Source organism: Primulina tabacum, chromosome 10 (genome assembly GCF_025594145.1).
Source record: "Primulina tabacum isolate GXHZ01 chromosome 10, ASM2559414v2, whole genome shotgun sequence".
Classification (NCBI taxonomy): Eukaryota; Viridiplantae; Streptophyta; class Magnoliopsida; order Lamiales; family Gesneriaceae; genus Primulina; species Primulina tabacum.
This window is the reverse complement of record NC_134559.1, coordinates 24,008,396-24,032,788: the sequence shown is the minus strand read 5'-3', so window position 1 is coordinate 24,032,788 and position 24,393 is coordinate 24,008,396. Positions and strand designations below refer to the sequence as shown.

Here is a 24,393-nt window from a genome sequence, read left to right as displayed (position 1 = left end):
CTGCATTCTTTAAGTCTAGACACTCTGAAAGATCACACGATGAAAGACTTTAACAAACTGACGAAGGATGTAGCTGCTTTTTTTTGAATCAGTTCGGAAAATGAGAAGAGAAATGGTTACAATCCCTACTCCACTCTTCTCCCAAGAACTTCTAAGAAACGGGATTGGTTTTGTCCACAAAAGTTTCTTAAATAAAATTGACTAAAACAAGATCAGCTTGTTGAAGTTTCTGCTCAAGTCAGTTCAGCAGTCTTTCTCCTCACTAGATCAGTAGGTGTTGAAAAAAAGAGGGAAAAATAACCGACAACAATATTAGGAACTAGCAGCAAGAAAAGCACTGAACTAGACAAAACAACCGACAAAGGATCAGCTGAGAAGAAGTCCAAGAAATGATCAAGTGTGCTAAGTCAAATGCTATTCTTCTGATCATCTGTATTTTTTTCATTTTGAAATGTTTGTACGAATCTATACTTACCTCTTTCAAACTCTATGCGAAAAAGTCTTTTCTGATTATGTACGAATCCGTACATTATTTTATCTACTATAAGATTAATCAGTTCATCCATTTAAGATACCCAAGTTTGTCAAACAGCGAAAAATGTTAGAATATTTTAAGTTTCAGAGTGACAATTATTCATACGAGAACTGAAGAAACAAACTGATCGGACAAATCATAATTGAAAGAATATTTAAAACTGATAACATAAAGTTCAGTAAACAAATCGATATTTAGAACTGAAGAAATTGGTTAACTGAACTTAAAGAATCTTCATCAACTGAAATATCCCAAACTGAAAGAACATCAGTTTCAACTGAAAATGTCCAGCTGAACTGATCCGGTGATCAGTTGACAGATTATCAGTTAGCCACGACATCAGTTGAAGTATCAGCCAATAGACTGACAGTTCGTACAAAAGCAGAATAGGTGTGACAGAGCAGAACAGTCTGATATCGTACCATTGTCAGATAAAGTCAACAATTTGAACTAAACAACGGTTCAATGAATATTTGTCATTAAATGAATAAAATATGACCGTTGGGATCGAAGAATATATATAGCTGATCAACTCAGTTGAAGAAGATTGGCGAACATACTGAACACATTATTGACGATCATCGATCAGTTGTGATATTCTCCTCAAGCATTTTTAATCTACAAATCGCACACTTACGCTCTTATTCTTAGGCTATGTTTGGTATGAGTGATTATCGGAGGACTAAGGAAGAAATAATGTATTATCCATTGTTTGACTGGTTTTTTAGGTGACAAGTGATAACTTCCAGCTAGGGATGTAAATGAATCAAACCGTTTGCGAGCTATTCGAAGCTCGTTTCGATAAAAAGCTCGTTTGAGTTCATTTGTTAATCATATCAAGCCAAACTCAAGCTCGATTTTGAGCTCGAAAATTTAATCAGACCAAGCTCAAGCCTAAAGATATTCGGCTCGTGAGCTCGCAAACATGTTTGATAATAGGCTCGCGAGCTTGAGCTCGAGCTCGGCTCGTTTAGGTGGCTCGTAAGTTTGAGCTTGACTCATTTGTTGAGTTGATAAATAAAAATATTAGTATTAATGTTAATGGAAGGAATTGAATAAAATACAAATAAAAATATTAGTACTAATATTATTATGAACTTTGCAGGATACTTGACTAGTTGTTATTGGAGATGATTTTGTAATTCCTGATTTTAATGGATTCTTTGAAGTCCTCCCTATTTTATCACCAGACTCTAGTTGAAGTATTAAATTGGTGAAATTATTTCATTGTTATTTATATGGTGATATCAGTGTATGATGAATATTCTAGATGTATTATTTTGGAATGTTCACTAATATATTGATTTATGTTTTTTTAGCTCTTATTTGTGTCGTTTTGGTTATTTATGAATGAATTTACATATTTATGTCTGATTTAAAATTAGTTTATAGATATATTTAATTTTTTAAAAGCTCAAATCAAGCTCAAACTCGAGCTCAATTCTATGCTTTACGAGCTCGAAAACGAGCCGAGCTCAAGCCAGGCTTGTTAAACATGCTAAACGAGCTATTAATGAATCAAGCTCGAGCCTGACTTGATTAACATGCTAAACGAGCTTTTTACGAGCCGAGCTCGAGCTTTTCCCGAGCTTGGTAATTTCAAGACAAACCAAGCTCGAGCCTGATAATAAAAGCTCGAATCGAGCTCGAGCCTCAAACAATCTTAAACGAGCCAAGCTCAAGACTGATATTGTTTGGTTTGGTTTGAATCATTTACATCCCTACTTCCAGCCTATGATATTTACACTGTATGGCCATGAAAAGAAGAGAAAGTAGTCCCAACTTTTTGATGGTATACCCAATCCTGACATGAACAGTAGTACATATTTATGCTTCCCCTCCCCAATTTACCCTTTATCCCACCAAAATAAAATACCAACCTCTTCTCATCTCTCTTCAATAGTTGGCTCTCCTATTTCTCAAGGCGTCGATGCTGTTGAAGTTTGAAGTACTTTTCTGTCGTCTGCAGTCGTCTTGGAAGCTTCCGTTTCTGGAGGTAAAGGTTGTAGTTCTTGAAATGGGTTTTTTTGGTCGAATACTTCATTTTCCCGCTTCTTATTCGTGACAATAATGATTTCTGCTGAATTTTTGTCTCATTTATTTCTAATTGCGAGCCTATGGACGCTTGTGCTATGCTATGGAAGTGAGGTTGGGTTAGTTGTGAAGTTCCCCAAAAAATTTTGAAACTACGTTTTCTGCATTTTGTTTATGATAGTGGAAAGAAAATAATTTCCTCTCTTTTCTTTAGCAATCTCTACGTAATTGATAGTGCATAAGTCTTATTTTCTCTTACATACAATTTAATTTTGAAATATACATTTTGTAACAGAAAATGTATGGAATTTTTGAGAACTGATAATTGAAATACAATTTTGCATTGTGCATTTTGGTTAACATCCATGTCTGTTAATCGCGTATCCATTAAATCACATGTGTTTGTTTACAATGTTCCTGTCATTTGTTTGGTAATCACACGTAAATTTCCAGTTTTAGGTTGAGTTTACTGACAACATGGAGCAACGTAGAAAAATTGTAATCCTTCTACTGGTCAACCATATGTTATGTCGATCTTTTTTGATGTTATGTCTCCTAATACGAGAGCATACACGAATGGTCTCAATTACCCGTCGTGTCTGTCGAAGAGAAGCTGCTTCGTACAACATGATCGAAAGAGTAAATGCTCAATTGAGCAATTTGCATAGGATTATTGAAGTCGGAGATATCCAATGTGTGACTAACTTAAGGATGAATCAAAGCGTGTTTGTACGACTCTATTATTTGTTAACAAACTTAGGAGGGTTAGGTGATTCAAGATACGTACGAGTCGAAGAGAAAGTGGCCATGTTCTTGTCTCTATTGGCGCATCATAAAAAGAATTGGGTAGCTGGGCATGATTACATACGTAGTGGACAAACAGTTAGTGCTCATTTTCATGATGTTCTTAAAGCGTTGCTAAAGTTACATCCACTACTCTTTTTCAAGCCGTCTCCTGCTGATGAAGATTGTAGAAACGAAGCATGGAGGTGTTTTAAAGTAATACCTCATTTGGATCATTTATTTTTGAAGTTCGGTTTCCTTAATCTGTGGTACGATGATGTATATGTTATTGACACATTGCTTACAGGGTTGCCTCGGCACATTGAATGGAACCCATATTGGTGTACACATCCCTTGCCGAGATAAAGCAAGATACAGAAATCGAAAAGGTACTATTGCGGTGAATGTATTGGGGGTATGTGACCGCATATGAATTTCATCTACTCTCTGACGGGATGGGAGGGATCCGCGGCAGATGCTCGAGTTTTAAGAGATGCTCTAAATAGGGATTATTCATTGAGAGTTCCACGAGGTTATAATCTGTATTTGTGAAGATTCGATTTCTTTTTTCGTTTTGTAGCAAGAGTTTCAACTAATGATTTTGTTACAAAGATTTTTCAATGTCTTAATTATTGATGTTACCAAAACGCAGGTTGTTATTATCTATGTGATAATGGATATGCAAATGTTGAGGGTTTCTTGAGGTCACATCGTTGTGTTAGGTATCATCGCGATGCTTGGGGTAATCGTGCTTGTGGTCCACAAGATTACAAGGAGTTTTTCAATTGGAGATACTCTCAAGCTCGGAACGTAATTGAAAGAGCATTTGGTTTGTTGAGAAAAGATGGGTCATCCTTCGAAGTCCTTTGTTTTACCTACTAAAACTTCAAAACCATATAATTTTGGCTTGCATTCTATTACACAATTTCATACAAACTAAAATGATGAAGATCCAATGGACAACGTTGAAGAGTATGTTGGTAGCCCCATTAATGACACACAAAATGCTTACATTAACAGTTTGGAGTCTTCAATTGGGTGGGATGCTTAGAGAGACGAGTTTGCAATGTCAATGTGGAACATGAACAATTAACTCGCTTGTATTTCATTTCAATTATTCGCTATTGTACTTTCAATATCTTTGTATTTGTTTTTTTATGGTCAATTTACCAAGGTTATGACATTATTCACTTTTGTTCTGCAATGTTTGTTTTTAAAAAATTGTTCAATATAGCTTTGGCACTATAGTTTGCATCATATTTTCGTCGGTCTTTACTTCGTCAAGCATTATGACACAGTTGAAGTATGTTGTGTTTTGTACAGAGGATGAGAAACAACTCAATCAACTGTATATGGATAGTTGAGCATCGTCCGCGAGCATTGTTGGTAGGAGCAAAAAACAAGACAAGACACGACGTAGTTGGAATGCTCGATAAGAAGAAGTTCTAATACAAGCACTGAAAGATGTCATAACAAAGAGATGTCATAACAAAGGGATAGAAAAGTGAGAATGAATTTAAGGCTGGTTATTTAAATCTGCTGGAGAATGCAATGCAGGAATCTATCCCCGGGAATATCTTACGTGGAAATCCACATATCAATTCCAAGATCCACGTCTGGAAGAAAACATATAGTACTATAGTTACATTATCAAGCAAAAGTAGTGTGGGATGTAATGATTCTAATAACCCAATCGATGTCACGGACGAGACATGGGAGGCAATCGTCAAGGTATTGTTTTCAATGTTTAGTTAATATTTGTTACGTAGTTGAATTTTCTTGTTTAATTTTTTGATTTGTCGTAGACCGACCCAACGTTATGTTCAATGAGACACAAGCAGTGGACACATTACCATGACTAGTGTGAGATATTTGGAAATGATCCTGCTACAGGTGAGCTCACAATCAATTTCGAGAATGCACTTCATGAGGTCCTAAACATAGATAATGAACTACGTACTGCTGCGTGGCTTGCTGAGACACCTGCATTTAACATATTTGATGCGGCTGAAGACTCAAAATCTGAGACTAATACGTCATCATCAAAACCTAAGGAATGTGTAACTTCGAAGATTAAGAAAAGGAAGAAAGCCACTGACGACGAACAGACAATTGTTGAAGCCATCCAAAACCTTGTCGACATAACAAAAACCACAATGACAGATTTGATCAAGAAGCTTGCTTCATAGGACAAGCTTCCAGATGCACAAGATCAGGTGTTGAATGCGTTGGACGAGATGCTCATCTTTCGGAGGACGAGCAAGTGCTTGCTGCTAAGTTGTTGTTTAAAAACTACAACGACTTGGCTCTGTTTCAACGATTAGGTCATCGCGGAAGGATTTGTTTGGTGAATAAGCTTTTGGCTGGACTGTAATGGGTGAAGAAGATGTGTATTTTGTGAAGATGAATCATTTTGAATTGTACATGTATCACCTCTATGCTTCCAGTCTTTTTGAATGTCATTGAACCAGTATTTGTTTTGGTTATGAGTTTTGTTCATTTTGAGTATGTTTCATGGAAAAGCACCTTCTCCTTGTGTAAAAAGTAGTATATGTAGGTGTACGATTTCAAACAAGTTATGCATTTGTGGTAACTTTTGTTCATCACAGTGGTACTTAATGAAAATGTGATAGCTTTTTATTATCCTCAACATGAATGCATTCGTGTACACAACATAAAATGAAGGAAAATGCACATGTTGTATGTTGACTGTGCAATTATGAGGTTTAGTAGAAAAAAAAGAACAACAATTGCACTAGGGGTATCAATCGGGTCGGGTTTTGAGTCAACCCGCGCAATTTATTTTTTTTTCAACCCGAACCCGAAGCAACCCGAAAACCCCCAAACCGAACACGAACCAGTCTAACCCGACTTAACTCGTCTAAGCCGCCTAACCCGAATTTTATTTATTTATTTTTAAAAAATTAATGTCAAAAATTCGAAAAAATAAAAAAAAATAATATTTTAATTTAAACACATAATAACAAAATTTCCTGTTTAAATTTGAAAGTATAATTGTAGAAAATTAAAAGTATATTTACTAAATCAAATCAACAATTGTTATAAAAATAAAAAATATACGAAATAAATATTAAATGATTAAAATTTATCATATAAATACACAATAAATTTCTTTCAAACATACAATATATAAAAATATAGGTAATATTTTCAAAAAAAAAAATCGGATCAACCCGCGACCCAACCCGAAACCCGTCTAACCTGTCAATAACCCGAACCCACCGGACCCGAACCCAACCCGAACCCGAAAACCCCAACCCGAACCTGATTTTTTTTGTGTTGGTTCTTGTCGGGTTGACGGGTCGTGTTGCATTTTGCCACCCCTAAATTGCACAAAAAATAATAGGATTTTTTAGCCTAATAACACTCATTTCTCATTACTTTGCAAAGTACATATAAAAAATGTTGGTACAAAGTCTGTTCTTCCCCACTGTTGGAGACAATACTAGCAACGTGCCTAATCTACTAACATGGCGTCAAAAGGGATAGTACTATACCATGGATTCAAAAATGTGGGGAAAGAACGAAACATTTTCTACTCTTAAACCTGCTACCCACTGGACTCAGTGGTGAGGTCAATTACAAGGAAGGTCGATTCGCCATGGCCAACCAATTTTATTTTGTACTCTTCACATTTGGTACCACGATGAACTTTGAACTTGGTGGTGTCATCTTCTTCTTTACAGTCGGGCTGTAGCTCCATTGTTGGGTGACATTGCTTCATTTTCTTCCTCCTGTTGGGCAAATCAGATGAAGGTTCAAGCATTTCAACACCCTGACATTTCACTTCACACTTCTCACCTTTCTGAACCTTCTTCGTTTCATCGTCGGAACACAGATCAATCAGCGGTACAATGTAAGGGCTTGTGACAGTATCTTCAGAACCAAAGTTAAAAGTAACAGACATGTTTTCGGAACTGCTCAGAAATACACATGAAATTGGACGATCTGTACATGCGAGCATCAGTAAGAAGAGGTCTTTAAATATAGAAATTTAATGTACCATAACTTACCCAACTGCTTGTAGTAATTACAAGTCTTTCAACTTGTTCCCTCAATTTTGCAGATATGTACGTAAAGTCCAAAGAAGATATGCAAATCAAATTTTAACATAAGGGTCCCAGGGTGGTAGATATTAGCAATTAATAACTTGGTCAAATATTTACATTAATAATAATGTTTTTACAAACCAACCAAATATGTAATTCTCGGTCCAATTGTTCATGCTGCTTTACCTCTTGGCGCACACAGGGTTGAATGCATACACTTTCACCACTAATCTGCAAAGAAATCGTAAAATAATTTAAATTGATGCATTACCGAAGTTTGAGAACATTGAAGTAGAAAGTTGTGGGATATAGTTCAATTAATCAATACGACAGTCACTGATTCATGGACATACAACTATGAATGAAGGAATATTACACAAAATAAAGTTGATGATCAGTGAAAGGTTTGTACAACTGTAAACAAATTACACACTTAAATAAAATCTCCTTCCAACGTCAACAGACAGCAGCAAAATGCAGTACACACTTAAATATTATGTGCATACAAATTAAGTACATCACACATTGAAGATAATTAGAAAATTTGTACCACACATACTTAAGTGGAAATACTAAGAAAGAAGTAAACTTCATAATCAGAAGTCATCTATTACTCCTCGCTCAATTCCATTTGCTCCAACAACATAGCTATCTCTTGGGAGTTCTTCTCCATTTTCTTTGTTAGATTGTGATTTTCATGAGTTAAATCTGATATAGCTTGCAGTAAATCACCTAGTTTCTTACAAGGCTTACGTTCATTGTTACTAGTAGCATTCGGATTTGAAGTGGACAAATTAGGCTGCGAGAATGAAGTTCATCAGACGTTGTTTTTAAATAACTCTCAAATGCTTCCTCGGCCTCTTTCCTAGTCTCGTACCCTTTGAAACAAGCCCCATGAAATCTATAAACATCGGAGTTTGCTTCACACCACTTGTCATATACACCAGCTTTTCTTCCAATAAAAACAACATAGGTTTTAGACTGCATTCAAAGATGTTTCATCAGAGACCTGGGAAGAGTTAATAGTATATATAAGTACAACTAAGTCATTTCAACAAACAAACATAAATTAACCACACAAATCCATAAACTGTCATACAGGACATTTTTATACTAACATACTTAATATATTTTTACATCATGTTTAAGCCAATGATATATCAAAATATTGGATTCACATTGAAGCTATTCTTCACACAATAACAAACAAACATACATAGACATAAAGGGAGACTGGTACATGTCATTTTACATTTAGGAAAAACATGAGCAATGTATTTTAATGGAATCTAACCTATCCGTTGGATTGGTAATATGGTCAGATTAACATACCAAAGATAATACACAAAAATTGAAAAAAAAAACAAAAAAAAGGTCTCAACTGCCAATCCGCAAATCTAAAATATTTATAAAAAAAATTCCAAGAATAAGACTTAGAAGACATCACCATCTCTTCGATTAACTAGGTTATACAAGTAGCTGGTAATCTTCACGGACGTCAGTTTGAAAACTGGTCAATACGTTGACAACATTCGAATCACCGTTGAACGAATCTAAACAAAACGATGCACAACAACGATTCCATTGTATAACAAAAAAAACCTGAAATCGTATGACTACTGTAATTGGTGGAAGAAAAATGAAATTGAGGTATACACAAAACATTTTAACAGTTCGTGTGCAAGAAATTCACCTTCTCAGTCGTCGTCAGTCCATATAATTTTGCGAACGCACGGATGATGAAATCAGAAATCGAAAGAGAGTGTTTCACCAACAGAGGACGTAAGGGTTAGAATTTGGGTTCAGGAAGAGAATCTCGTGGGTCAAATTTGTACCCCAGATTTGAAGTTGGAAGGGTATTTTAGTAAAATAAATAATTACCCACTACTTATCCATGTATGAAAAATTGTACCAAACAAGAAGCACAATTATCTCAATTACTATATGTCCTTTGGGGCATTTTGGTCATTACGATAAAATTTTCAAAATTAATCCATCATTTTACAATTATACCAAACACCATATTATTTATCCCACCATATTATAATCCATATATCTCATTTGTTAATCACTCTAATTACTAATCAATTACTTATCCCATCATACATACCAAACGTAGCCTAATTGTATTAATTTGTAGCAGTCAAGCTACTTGTTAAGAGCGAATCAGTTTTCTGTTGTAAGAAATTTGAAAAACTGAGAGCTTCAGTGTAGCAGTATATAAGTCAAGCTGAAATAGATTATTACAATATGTTGTAATACATCAAAGTCTTTTAGTGAAATACATATCATTGAGATAGAAAAGGTGACATAGAATCATTTGAAGACTCCGAACATCCATAAACTTCGTGTGTTCTAGTTGATTACTTATTCAGTTTTCACAATATTCTACACTGAGTATTCAATCTATATTTCAGTCTATTTTCGCACTATAATCAGTTGATTGATTTATATTGACATACAAGATTTCTGGATCGATCATATACAAGACTGATTCATACTCAAAAGATTTCAAAAAGCCCGAGTGTTTATTCAATCCTCATTCTAAACACTCTGAGCGCATTAATGGGTCCTATCACAAGCACTGGATCGTTGTTCCCGTTGAGACAATAAATTCAAGGAGTTGAATTTATATAAAATTATGATATAGTAAATTCAAGATTTATGATAATTAAAATTTGGAAAGAATAAGTTAAAAGAGTTGAATTATGAAAATTGATAGTTTAAAATATTAAACTCAACGGTTGAGTTTATAAAAGATTAAATTAAATGTAGTAGGAAGTATGTGTAATGAGCTTGTTGGAGTAAAAGTCCAACATACTAAATAATTAAAGTCATTAATGGACATTAATATAATAATTAATTAAACTAGTTCGACTAGTCAAATAAATTAACTAAGCCCATCAAGTTTAGTTAAGGAACATTAAACCTATAATTAAATAAATTATGTTAAGAATTCAATTTTAAGTAAGAAGACCACAAACCCTGGCCTACATGACATGAAATTTTCGAAAAAAGGCTCTCCCCTCTCTAGTCCAATTTTCGGCCAACAAGAAAATAGCATAGAGTTTGAGCCGTCAAATAACTTTTGATCTAAAACGATAAAATTCTTCTAAATATTCTAGTGCAATTTAGAAGAGAAATATATATTCCAGTCGTGAACTCGATTGGAGAAAGAAGACTTCAAGAAGATTGTTCGTAGAGAATACTACAAGAGTTATTTCCCCCAATCCCGTAATAGTTGGTGTCAAGTGATTATTTTACTAAAGGTATGTTAATAAACACCTTATGAATGATTAAATTTTGTTTAAAAAATACGAGTGTCCAAAGACATTATTTGAATGTCAAATAAATTTTTAAAAAATTTCCGTTATATTTTGGACACGAGAAAAATGATTTCCCAACAAACTTTTATATGTCTACGCTTTCTTAAATGCCATATGTGAGAACCCAAATTTCCAGCAGTAGCTAGCATTTTTCAGCAGCCAGCAATACTCAGCAACAATGCAAAAAGTTCAGCAGAAGTTAATAATTCCAGCAACAACTAATATTTTAGAAGCTGGTATTTTTTCCGCATTTAGAATCCAGCAGTAGAAGATTTCAGTAGCACGAGATTCCAACATACAGCTATTGATTCTTCTTATGACTTTTAACTGAAGAATTTAACATGGGATAAAGACTGTTAATAGCACAAATGGCATATTATGGCCATTAATTGAGAGGTTAACAGTCAGAATTTTGCCTATAAATAACACCCTCAAATCTCTGAATTGATGTTACACAAATCTTGAGTTATCACTTGAAAATTCGAGTTAAGAGAGTGCCTTTGTTCAAGCAGTAAAATCCAGTAGCGAGAGCAAGCAGATTTTCAGACTTCCACCGAAGCTTTCTAGCAAATTACAGTAAGTGGGCTTATGTATAAATATCTTGAAACAAGTTTGATAATTTCTGTTTTGAAGAGAAGTATATGTATTTTGTTTCTGATTTCTGATTTTTTGAAGCATTGAAACCTAGTGAACTAATGGTAGGAGTATATATTCTTAACATTATTGATTCCTGAATCCTTATTACTGATTACTGGCCTCACCCCTTAGAGGAGAGAACATATAGGGGACTGATATCATTTTAGCCATGAAATTCACAAACGTGCTCAGTGCTTACTTGCTAAAAATTTTAACTTCAGATTTCTGTTCTTTATCCTTCTATTCCCGAATACTGATTCATGTTCTGAAAGTAAGAGTTTTGTATATTATTTGTATTACTGTGTCAGTTAAAAATGTTTTTTTAAATCGGGAGCTATTCCCGCCCCCGCTTATTGGAGTGACGACCATATAACTCACCCACCAAACCCATCTTAGATAAGAACGAGGAAAAAACGTTAGAAGAAGAAGAGCAGAATCAGTTCTGGTGCTGGTAAAGAAGACTGTTGTTTTTCAGTCCTAAATTATGTTTTCCGCGGTATCTGCTAAAGCTTTGTTAGGTCTGGTTTTACATTTTTGATGTAAAACTTTGAATATTTGAGTTTGTATCAGACAATGTAATATTCAGTATTATGAATAAAAAGATTTGTTTCTGAATTTTGTACTTTTGAGGCTTGTTGTTTTCGAATGTAAATTTGAGAGGAATGCCGGTGTCGACCAACCCCATCCCTGGGGCGTGACATTGAAGTGGTATCAGAGCAAACCAGGTTTCATAATCTGGGGAGGAAGAGCTAGAAATAATAAGTTCTGATAGACTACTGAAAATAAACTACTGTAATAGACTACTGAAATGAGTAGAAAAATTTTCAGTAGATCAAAATCAGTAGACCAGAACTAGCAGATGACCGAAAAACAGTAGCATCAAAACCAGTAGTCTGGAACCAGACCAGCAGATGGAAATCAGTAGATCTGAATGCAGCAGACTGGTTCTATCAATGTTGGAAAGCAAAAGACTTGATTACAGTAGCATCAGAATTGCAGTAGAAAGTAAATTTCAGCAAGCGCATGCAGTAGACCTTGCAAATGGTATGGCAGTTGAGATGTTTTTCGCACAAACTTCAAACGGTCATAACTTTTAATCCAGGAGGATATTTGACTATTATAATATACCGTTGAAAGGCTCTTGAGGAGGAGAACCTAACCATTCAATTGTACTTGCACCGCCGACGAACCCCAAAATCCTTCGTTTAGATAGTGATATCGCCATTTTCGTAAAATTTTCCAATTTTTCGAAACTTTGAGAAATTTTCATTTCCAAACAGCTTAGTATTTTTGCACCAAATTTGGTACAGTTTCATGTTCATGATGTGAAGGATTTTTAATAAATTTTCACACGATTCTAAGACTGAAAAATTTTGAACTATTTTCTTCTACTAAATGGTATAGGCTGTACTGATTCTGTTCATTCCAGTAATTGTCTATAACTCGATCTGTACTCTTGAGATCAATTCTGAACCTTCATTCTTATATTTTGGATGTAGGATATGGCTGACCAGGGTAGCTACATTAAGAGCTTAGAGAAGAAGATGGAGAAACTAAAGGAACATAACTACAGCTTAGAGTTGGACAAAGATGACTTACAGCGTAGATCAGAACACTTCATAGATTATGTTCAACGTTATGCTCACTATCTCCATGAGGCAGAAGAGAGGAATAGGAAAGCTCAAGAGGAGTGCGAAACCTCCCAAGAGACTGTTGCAGAGTTAATCGAGTTACGTCACACCTTGGTTGAGAAGATACAAGTGCTTAAGGATCAAAATCACCAACTCGTGCACCATCATAATCAGTATTGTGAGCAGACTGATGCTCAGAACACTGTTGAAGTTCTCAGCGATGACAATGCAGTTCTGCCATGGTCATATTGAACATGTGGAAATAGTAATAGCCAACCATGAAGATGAACCCGAGGAGGATCCCGAAGAAGAAGAAGAAGTCGAAGAGGATCCTATGGATTTGGGATTAGGAGAAGTGATAGATTAGAGCTTCAGTAGTAGTTCTTTGTAATAGCACTTGTTCTATTTACATTTCTGTTAGCATTTTCGATGTTTAGTTGTATTTGCACTTTCGAGGAAATCAATAAAGTTTATTTCTATCCATTGGTTTCATATTTAATTTTTGAGAAATTACTCTATCATTTTGATCCCTTTGTTTAGTCTCTATTCTGCCGAAAACCAAAGAAATTTCATATTTATAGGAAATGGACAGAAGACCCGTGAGAAACAATCGCAACCCTTGTTATGAAAATATTTAGTATTTATCGTTTAAACATTGTGTTGATTAATTTCACTACGAATTTGAGTAGCTAAACTACAATATTTGTTGGGATTTAAGGGGATCCTACCCCGAAACTGATTTAGTTAATTCGTATTTCAATTGTTTATTTGTTCTTGAGTATACTACTGTTTTTATTACGATTATTAAATCATAGCTAACTTTAATAATAGTCATATCGTGAGTGAGTTCGAGAGAATAGCTTGTGATAGGATCGAGTAGTATAGTCCGTGGATCTACAATTTACATATAAATATTAAATTGGATACATGTCGATAGTTATAGTCCTAAGGGTCAAAAACTGGGAGATTTCATAGATCGATATGCGATTAACTCTTGATAAATAATTAAAGACATTTAATTACTTCACTGGGTAAAATTAGTTTGACATAGCTTGAGAAGGCGTGTTCAATTGAATAGGAAATCCTGTCGGAAGTATAAATCACTGTCGAACGTATTAATTAATTAACGAGGGGTAGGTGAACTGAAATTCCTAACAAATTCATTTCTCATTGAAATTTAATTAATTGGTCTAGATTCTATATCTCATTATTTAATTCTTGAGTTTTATCTTTGAGTTTTATTTAATTTTAGTAGTCATAAACAATCATCCAAATTTCGTTGCTAAAGATTTGATAACTGGAAATAATAATTGCAAAATACAGTCTCCAGTGGAACGATACTCGTACTCGCGTACATTATACTATTACTTGACATCGTGCACTTGCGATTAATTTTCGAGCATAAAAAATCATATTTTTATTAAGGATTCCACAGTGCAAGTTTTGCTCGATCAAGTTTTTGGCGCCGTTGCCGGGGACTGTTAATTCACAGTTTTATTTTTAGTTATTTTCTTTAGCATTGTTTTATTTAACTTGAGCTAACACTCCATATTCTATTCCAGATATCTTTTCCTGTGCATGCCAAAGTCACTTGACGTGGAGCTTGAGCAGTTTGACCCGGAAATTGAAAGAACTTTCCGCAGAAAAAGACAGCAGCAGAGACTAAAAAAAATGATGGAGAGGCACGAGTATGAGGAGGAACACCATGAAGATAGACATGTTGAGATGCCACGCCGCATACCGATGCTAGAGTATGCCCAACCTTCTTTGGATGATGCACGCCCCAGCATTGTGAGGCCTATTGTGCGGGCAAACCACTTCGAAATCAAGCCAGCCATAATTCCGATGATTCATAATACAGTCCAATTTGCAGGATCTGCAGTAGATGACCCAAACAAGCACATCGCAGATTTCCTTGAAATTTGCGATACTTTTAAAATTTAATGGAGTTTCTGATGACGCTGTTAGGTTGCATTTATTTCCTTTCTCCTTACATGACAAAGTTAAAGCATGGTTAAATTGTTTGCCTGTAGGTTCGATCACCACATGGGATGACATGGCGAAAGCGTTTCTCATTAAATACTTTCCACCATCTAAAACCATAAAGCTGCGGGCAGACATAACCACATTTGCTCAATTCGAGCAGGAATCTTTATATGAGGCATGTGAGCGTTTCAAAGATCTATTACGAAGATGTCCTCATCACGAATTGCCACTTGGGTTAGTCATTCAAACCTTTTACTATGGCTTACTCACTCATAATCGTACTATGATAGATGTTGCTGCTTGTGGAAACCTACTGAGAAAAACTGCTGAGGAAGGATATGAGTTATTGGAGGAGATGGCTGCTAGCAGCTATCATCCTCAATCTGAAAGGAACAATCAGCGGAGAAGTGCAGGAGTTCACCAGGTAACTGAACTTTCTGCTATTAATGCACAATTTGATGTCTTGAATAGGAAATTGGACGGCTTGAATATGGGTGACACGGCTATGCGTCTCCAAGAGATATTGTGTGATAAGTGTGGAGGTGAACACTTTGTGATGGACTGTCAAGATGGCAATCCCTTCTATGTGCAAGAAGGGGCACTAGTGAATCAAGTGGGAGTCCAAAATCGTCCCAAGGAATTATCCTGTATTCGAACACATACAATCCTGGATGGAGGCAACATCCCAACTTCTCATGGGGTGGCCAAAACAGTCAGAATCGATCACAGGGAGGACAACCATATGGGAAACAACCAATGTACATATATGAACCTTCTAGAGAAGAAAAGTCCAATTTGGAGCAGATGATGTCTAAGTTCATCTCATCTACCGAAACTAGACTCCAAAATCAAGATGCATCGATAAAGAGGCTCGAGAATCAGATTGGACAGTTAGCAAATATGATAGCAAGTAGAGAGCCGGGCACCTTGCCAAGTAACACAAGAGACCAATCCTAAAGAGCAAGTTAAGGCCATCGAGTTGAAGAGTAGAAAAATCTTAGAATCCAAGGAAAAGGAAAGAAGTCAAGTACTTGATGAACAGACTGAGACATCCAAAGGTAAGTCTTCAAACACTACACCAGCACCCACTACACAATCAAAAATTGTTATACCTCCTCCTTTCCCTGCAGCATTGAAAAAAGCAAAACTTGATGCGCAATTCGGTAAGTTTCTTGAGGTGTTTAAAAAATTGCATATCAATATTCCTCATGCCGATGCTTTGATGCAAATGCCTAGTTATGATAAATTTTTGAAGGATTCTTAGCGAACAAGAGAAAATTGGAGGGTCACATGACAATCAATCTAAAATTGCTTCGCTTTGGTGCAAAACAAAATCCCACCGAAACTTAAAGACCCGGGGAGTTTTTCTATTCCTTGCACGATTGGTGATGTTGTTTTTCATAAAGCTTTGTGTGATCTGGGTGCGAGTATTAATCTTATGCCTTTGTCTGTGTTTAGGAAACTTGGATTGGGAGAACCTAAGCCAACGAGGATGTCTTTACAGCTGGCAGACATATCTGTCAAGTACCCACGGGGAGTTATTGAGGATGTGCTAGTGAAAGTGGACAAATTCATTTTTCCTGCAGATTTCGTGGTGCTCGACATGGAGGAGAATATGGAGATGCCTTTGATTTTGGGGAGACCGTTCCTTGCAACTGGCAAGGCTCTAATTGATGTGCAAGAAGGGAAGTTGAGATTAAAAGTTGGAGAAGAGGAGATTAATTTTGATGTTTTTAATGCACTTAAGCATACACTGCATTCTGATAGTGGTTATAGAATTGATGTTTTTGATTCTCTTGTGTCTAACTATGTGCAGAATGCTCTTAGGGATCCTTTGGAAGCCACTCTCACTACTGAATTAAGAGAAGATGAATTGGATGTAGAGAAAGCCGAAATAATGGCATACCTCAATGCCAACCAGCAATGGAAGATGCCGATAAGGATGAGATTAGAGGACTTGGGGGATCGAAGAGACTTGATCCCTCCGAAGTCAAGCCTAGAGGATCCACCAACACTGGAGTTCAAGCCATTACCTCCACATCTGAAATACATCTATCTAGGTGAGAATAATAAACTTCCTGTGATTATTTCTTTCTATTTGACAGATGTGATGGAGGACAAACTGCTGAAAGTCTTGAAAGTGCACAAGAGTGCATTTGAATGGAAAGTGATGGATATCAAAGGGATCAATCCATCAGTCTGTATACACAAGATATTAATGGAAGAAAAGTACTCACCCCTTGTGCAACCTCAGAGAAGATTGAATCCAAAGATGCAAGAGGTAGTAAAAGCAAAAACTATCAAACTCCTTGATACAGGTATTATCTATCCTATATCTGATAGTGCATGGGTACGTCCTGTTCAATATGTGCCGAAGAAGGGTGGGATTACTGTTATCACAAATGAACAAAATGAATTAATACCCACTAGGACAGTTAGGGGATGGCGTGTGTGCATTGATTATAGAAAATTAAATGACGCTACCCGTAAAGATCACTTTCCACTGCCCTTCATTGATCAAATGCTTGAGAGGTTAGCGGGTCATGAGTTTTATTGTTTTTTGGATGGGTATTCACGGTATAACCAAATCATGATTGCGCTCGAGGACCAAGAGAAACCACTTTCACTTGTACTTATGGCACTTTTGATTTTAGACGGATTCCCTTTGGTTTGTGTAATGCCCCTGCTACTTTTCAGCGATGCATGACCGCTATATTTCATGACATGATAGAAACTTTCCTTGAGATATAATGGATGACCTTCTCGATATTTGGATCTTCTTTTGATGAATGTTTGCAGAATTTGAATGTGGTTTTGATTAGATGTGAGGAGACAAAATTGGTGCTGAATTGGGAAAAGTGTCATTTTATGGTACAAGAAGGCATAGTATTGGGGCAAAAAATATCAGAGCATGGAATAGAGGTGGATAAGGCAAAATTAGAAGTTATCAAGAACTTACCACCTCCGACATCCATAAAGGGAGTTAGAAGTTTTCTAGGCCACGCCGATTTTTATCGGCGTTTTATTAAAGATTTTTCAAAAATTGACAAACCTCTATCTTTTTTACTCATGAAAGATGTTCCGTTTGAGTTTAACTCTTAGTATCTACAGGCATATGAGGATTTAAAGGAGCGCTTGGTGACGGCTCATGTTTTAAGTGGCACTGGATTGGGATCTACCATTCGAGGTCATGTGCGATGCCAGTGATACTGCGGTTGGTGCTGTTCATGGCCAGCGGCAAAACAAGGTATTTCATACGATATACTATGAAAGTAAAACCTTAGATGAGGCTCAAGTAATTTATGCAGCCACTGAAATGAATTACTTGCAGTAGTATTCGCGCTTGATAAATTTCATTCATATCTTCTTTTGTCCAAACTCATTGTTTACACAGACCACTCTGCACTGAAATATTTACTTGTTAAGAAAGATGCAAAGCCACGCCTACTTAGGTGGATTTTATTGTTACAAGAATTTGATCTACAAATAAAGGATAAGAAGGGTGTTGAGAATGTAGTAGCGGATCACTTGTCTAGATTAGAATTTATCAGTAATGACTGTGTCGATCATGCTAGTAATGATTGGTTTCCTGATGAACAGCTATTTGAGGTGAAACACTGTCCTTGGTATGGAAATTTTGCTAACTTCCTTGTCACATGCACACCACCACCAAATCTATAGTTTCACCAACGAAATAAATTCTTCTCTAACGTGAAACATTATATTTGGGAGGAACCATTTTTGTTTAAGATTTGTGCAGATTCCATGATAAGAAGATGTGTTGCAGAGGAGGAGTTTGGTCAAATTCTCAACCATTGCCATGACCGTGAGGTAGGTGGTCATTTTGGACTAACAAGGACGGCATCTAAGGTACTTGAATGTGCCTTTTATTGGCCAACTCTATTTAAAGATGCTCGTTCTTATGTGCTTACCAGTGATAAATGCCAGCAGACAGGTAACATCTCTAACTGTCATGAAATGCCATTAAATAATATTCTTGAGTGTGAGGTTTTTGATGTGTGGGGGATAGACTTCATGGGACCGTTTTCGAGTTCGTTCACGAGAAAGTATATTTTGGTGGCGGTTGACTATGTGTCTAAGTGGGTAGAGGCAGAAGCATATGCCACTAATGATGCTCAAGTGGTCCTGAAATTTCTAAAGAAAAATATTTTTAATAGGTTTGGGACACCATGAGCAATCATTAGTGATGGTGGCACCCATTTTTGCAACAAACCTCTTTGAAAAACTTTTGAGCAAATACGGTGTCACAGATAAGATTTCTAACCCCTATCACCCCCAGACGAATGGTCAAGTGGAAGTGTCAAACCGAGAGATCAAGCGGATTTTGGAAAAAGTGGTAGGCGTCAGTCGGAAAGACTGGTCAGTGAGATTAGATGATGCTCTTTGGGCATATAAGACTGCTTTCAAAACACCTATAGGCACTACACCATATAGGTTATTGTTTGGTAAAGCATATCATCTACCTGTAGAGTTAGAGCATCAGGCATATTGGGCAACAAAAGCACTAAACTTTAACTTTACTGATGCAGGTGAACGATGTCTACTTCAATTGGATCAGTTGGAAGAATTCCGAAATCTGGCATATGATCTCGCATTATCATACAAGGAGAAGACAAAGAGGGCTCATGACAGGCGAATCATCGAAAGGAAATTCAAGGAAGGTGAAAATGTCCTGCTCTACAACTCCCGGTTGTGACTATTTCCCGGAAAATTGAAGTCGCGATGGTCTAGTCCATTCGTTATTTCTAAAGTTTACCCATCGGGAGCTGTGGAACTGCAAGATGGAAAGGATGAGACATTTAAGTTCAATGCCCAGCGACTGAAGCACTACATGGGTGGCACAATTGAGCCACAACTTGGAATCACCCGGTTCCAAGACAATCCAAACTAAAACTGACCGAGAGTCAAGCTCTCGACTATAAATTGAGAACTTACTTCTCTTCCCTTTATCTTGCACTTAATTTGATTTTGTTATTTTATTTATTTATTTTACCTAATTTTAAAAAATAAAATTAAAAAACCCGAGGAGCTTGCGCTAGGGCGATATTACTCTACTTATAATGGCCCGAAAATTTGTGTTTGAAAATTTGCGGAAAAATTAAAAATTTTCTCTTTAAATGATTAAAATGCCTCGTTCATAAAATAAACTGATAAATAAAGTTTTATGTTCGAAATGGCAGCAGAAGTAAATGTTTGTTTGTAAAAATAATAATTTAAAATAATCCAGCAACGTGAAAAATGTTTGATCATAAAATAGTAAATGCTGAAAAAATGAGGTCCTCAGGTCCCACTACAGCCGACTCGAGCTGGCTCACTGGTCCCCGCCCTCGATCCCGACATCATCAGTACCTACAACAATCAAGTCTAGTGAGTCTAAAGACTCAACATGCATATATCGTAAATAACTAGTAAATAAATAATAAAATCGCATGTAAGTGAAAATATCTTGTCATGAGGCATAACGTAAAATATTGTGTCCTGATTAATTATAATACGTGCATAACTGAACTGAAAATCATAAGTGAAAATGTTTGCTCCTTGGAGCCCTGTAATAAAATAGCTTGTAATAATTTTCTGGTGAGATTATAGTCTACGCAAGTGGCCCCTGCACTGAACTGAACTGAACTGACCGGTAACTGACGACAGGGACCGGTAACTGACGACCGGGTGAAGTAATGAATGTCTGATCAGACTAATGCCACAGTATACTGGGTGGTACAACTGAACTGGCCGGTAACTAGGCGACCGGGTGAAATAATAATCCCATGATAGTGAAATGGCCACAAGCAATATCGCATAATTCTCAAAATGAATATTTTATATTTTTATGCTCGTAATATAATTAAATGGCGTAATTAAATATTCTGTAATAATTTTACCACATGGGTTGGATCGTTCCCAGGCTCGCTGCGACTTAAATCTAACATGAAAAATATGCAAAAAGATTTATTTGACCAAACTATGCAATTAAATCCGAAAACGCGGCAATTACGCCCAACGACTTCGTATTTAATCATGACTCCGTACCAACCCGAACCAACACTGAACCATCATATAGTCATGATTGAAATACGCCTAAAATGATGAAATAATGCTCCTAAATTTACAGTACTCGAAATTTAGTGAATGGAGGCCAAAAACATGAAACGCTCTTTCGAGAGTCACTTTGGCACATTGCACCGTAAATTCTCGTACGACCTCTAAACTTGACCAAATCACAAATAGGCCAAAAACATGACCTTCCTAACTCAATGAGGTACTGTCCAGTCCAAGGCCATAGGCTAAAAGCCCAACAAGAACTCGAAACACACCCCTGAACCACAGCACACTTGCTGTCAAAAATTACAGCAGCGGTGTTTGCGTTTCCTTGCGTTGTTTGCAAGGCTAATGGCCATTGGGGCTTGAACCACCGACCAGAACCTCTCACCAACATCCTAGGGAATGGTTTGAACCATGTCTAAGGGCCCTAGTCCAGCCACAATCCAAACCACACCATGAATCGACCGAAACTTCCCCACCGAGAGCCAAACCTGCACGTGGGCTGTTGCAATCGTTCTTTCTGTCATGGACCATTCCAGTGGCCATTTGATTGACCATGGCACGATCTAGACATCCGGAGGTATGGAGCGAACCAGGGCTAAGGGCCAGAGGCCAACTGAGATTCACCCCAACCATCAAAACCAAAAAGTACACATGCAGAAAAGGGGAAAGGGTCGAAGGGGCTGTTCTTGTGTTTTTATTTGAAAACCGATTCCGTCATGGACCAAGCCTCAAAAGGGTGACTTGGTCATGTCTTAGACATAACAAGGAGATGTTCTAACCATGGCTATAGCCCATAGGGCAGCCAAGATCAGAACCATCAACCTTGACAGCAAAACCGAAAAATCAAAGCACAATATGACACTAGAGGGCAGTTGCTGTCATTTCTGAATTTCCAGCGGGTATGGGGCTTGAACGAACGGACCAATATGATCCTAACATGTCTTAGTGCGTGTCTAGATGCAGCCTTGGGAGCCTGGACACGAGCCAACCGCCTGAAACCATCAAAACAGCCAAAACCGTGAAGCATGAAGAACCCCCAAAAAAAACTGTGCAGAATTCTGTGATCATGTTGCTGAAAAATTTCGGTTCTTGGCTATAAATCATGATCATGTAATGTTTTAAAAATCATATTATGACTTGATTGAAGAGCAAGGGAAAATATACACATGCCTGGATTTCGTTTGAAAAGAAAACGAATTAATACGACGACACGGCGCGGCGGAGGCGGAGTTCTCTTCTCTTGTTTTCTCTTTTATTTTTCTTGTGTTTTCTCTCTTATTTCTCCCTAGCTTCTCACGTTTTTTGTGAAGGTTTTTACTCTGAAATTTCGAAAATGGGGAGGGGAGGAAAGTCTAGGAAGATAAATGGGAGATTGCTAGATGAATGGGAATTAAAATGGCAAGATAAATCTTTCTATCTTCTAGTTTGTTAGATGGTTGATATCAAAAGATTTTTGACCGATATGTCTAGGGTGTATTTGGTCGATCATGGGGTCTAGGAACAAGGGAGAAATATTGCTTAATTAATTATTTGATGGTGATTTAAAAGTGGGGGGAATATCTACCTAGAAAAAGACTAAGGGTAAGATAATAAAGAATGAGTTGTCCAACTAATTAAAATCTTTAAAAATAAAGGAGGGAAATATTGCTAGATAAACATGGTAGAATATTGCTTAAATAATTAATTAGTGGTGAATAAAATTTAGGGAATTATTTTACAAGAAAAGGTAAGGAAAGATATTAAAGAAATGGGTTGTCAAATATTTTTAAATTAATTAAAGGTGATGGCCGATTTTATTAGATAAAGTAGGGTAAGAAATTGATTAATTATTAATTAAATGAGGATTTAAAATTAAGGAATTATCTACCATGAAATGGATATGGAAATGAATCAAAGTTGAGTTGCAAATCAAAAACTAAATCTTTTAGAAATGGGGTGGCCGAAAATTAGAATAAAAATGGAGGAAAATATTTCTTAAATCTTGTATTTTAATTCTTTAGAGTTTTATCTACCCATTAAACATTTTAGTGAATTAATAAATTAATTATGGAATAACATTATCTTGCATGCATGGCTAAATCTTTAAATTAAATTGCTAACATGTTAAGTTGAAATTTCTTAATTAAAATAAGCTTAGATTAACTTATCTCAATTGGTCACATATTTTAATTTAGGCTTTTAATTAAATTATTGGACATAAAGAATTTATTTACTACTTATCTCAAGTTAATTAAATAAATCCTTAAACTTTCTTTTATCTTGAAATAAATTATTCTTTATCTTAAATAAAATTCTAGGAATAATTTCTTAATATTAAATTTTATCTCAATACTCCAACTCCGGTCCGGCCTCACTTATTTAACTGAAAAGACAGAAACTAAACTACTGCATGAAATAAATAAATTTAAAGAAAAGAATTTAAATACTCATGAAATAAAATCATTTTAATTTAAATACTAGAATTATGCATGGCTTCTACGTAGTCTGATTTACGGGTTCTACACTACTGCCCCAGCGCGACTCCCTGGCACGCTGGGGACAGTGGGCATCGCGCTAAGGCTGTAAAACTATACCGCCCCAGCGCGACCCATTTGATTTTCACCAGAACGCAGCGCGCTAGGGCGGTAAAACTTTACCGCCTCAGCGCGCTGCTGTTATAAAACCGTCCCCTTCCCTTCTCCTTTTCATTAGGCGCGCCCAACATTTCTCCCCACACCGCCGAAAATCTCTGATAAATTCGCCCCTCACCTTCAAGCTTCCCCTCTTGATTTGTAGGCACTCGAGTTCATACACTCCCACAGCACTCAAGCCGTCGGTGACTCCGTTGAAAAGCTACACGGATTGGCCTTGGCATCTCTCCACACCCACATTATTACATGGCTCCGAAGAAATCAAAGGTAACACACGTCTCTTCTTCCTCATCGTCTGGTACTAGAGGTAAATTTGTCAATGAAGAAGCCCGAAATAGATATGAACATGCCAAAGTTAATAGGCGTCCCATTCCGGAAGCAGGGGTTTGATTTATCCTCTAGATCCTTAGATTTGGTGTGTGCTATTGCGAACCGGGGAAGTGAATCTTTTTGTGCTCCACCTAAGGCCACGGTGGTTTTGCTTGTGCGTGAATTTTACGCCAACATCGCCGAGAGGACTGATGGAGCGGCTATGGTACGGGGTAGGTTAGTCTCTTTCGACTCAACCACACTAAATGCATTATTGGCTACCCCTGTAGTTGATGAGTTTGATTTAGAGGCACTAATCGCCAATCCGAATTTCGAGTTCATTATGCAAACCATACGTTACCCGGGGGATAGATGGAAGACGCCGAGTTG

The 24,393-nt window shown here is 36.7% G+C and overlaps 2 protein-coding genes, 1 long non-coding RNA gene and 1 other non-coding gene across 4 annotated transcripts; 2 read left to right on the top strand and 2 right to left on the bottom strand.

Annotated features, from left to right (window-relative positions):
- The first annotated feature begins 3,145 nt into the window (after window positions 1–3,145).
- LOC142504992 (uncharacterized) lies at window positions 3,146–4,403 on the top strand. The gene is made up of 4 exons (XM_075617820.1): window positions 3,146–3,568; window positions 3,660–3,741; window positions 4,005–4,181; window positions 4,303–4,403. The coding sequence occupies exons 1-4, from the start codon at window positions 3,146–3,148 to the stop codon at window positions 4,401–4,403; spliced, it is 783 nt and encodes a 260-aa protein (XP_075473935.1).
- A 2,401-nt stretch (window positions 4,404–6,804) lies between these two features.
- Window positions 6,805–8,974, bottom strand: LOC142505943 (uncharacterized). The gene is made up of 3 exons (XR_012804514.1): window positions 8,870–8,974; window positions 7,609–7,653; window positions 6,805–7,321 (listed from the first exon to the last, which is right to left on the bottom strand). It is a non-coding gene; the product is annotated as an uncharacterized LOC142505943 (long non-coding RNA).
- Window positions 8,975–15,120: 6,146 nt separating this feature from the next.
- On the bottom strand, window positions 15,121–15,226 carry LOC142512995 (small nucleolar RNA R71). The gene has a single exon (XR_012808965.1). It is a non-coding gene; the product is annotated as a small nucleolar RNA R71 (small nucleolar RNA).
- A 1,213-nt stretch (window positions 15,227–16,439) lies between these two features.
- On the top strand, window positions 16,440–19,718 carry LOC142504991 (uncharacterized). Its single transcript, XM_075617819.1, has 6 exons — window positions 16,440–17,061; window positions 17,107–17,282; window positions 17,801–17,983; window positions 18,104–18,188; window positions 18,762–18,956; window positions 19,273–19,718. Exons 1-6 carry the CDS (start codon window positions 16,440–16,442, stop codon window positions 19,716–19,718), a joined length of 1,707 nt encoding a protein of 568 aa, XP_075473934.1.
- Window positions 19,719–24,393: the final 4,675 nt, after the last annotated feature.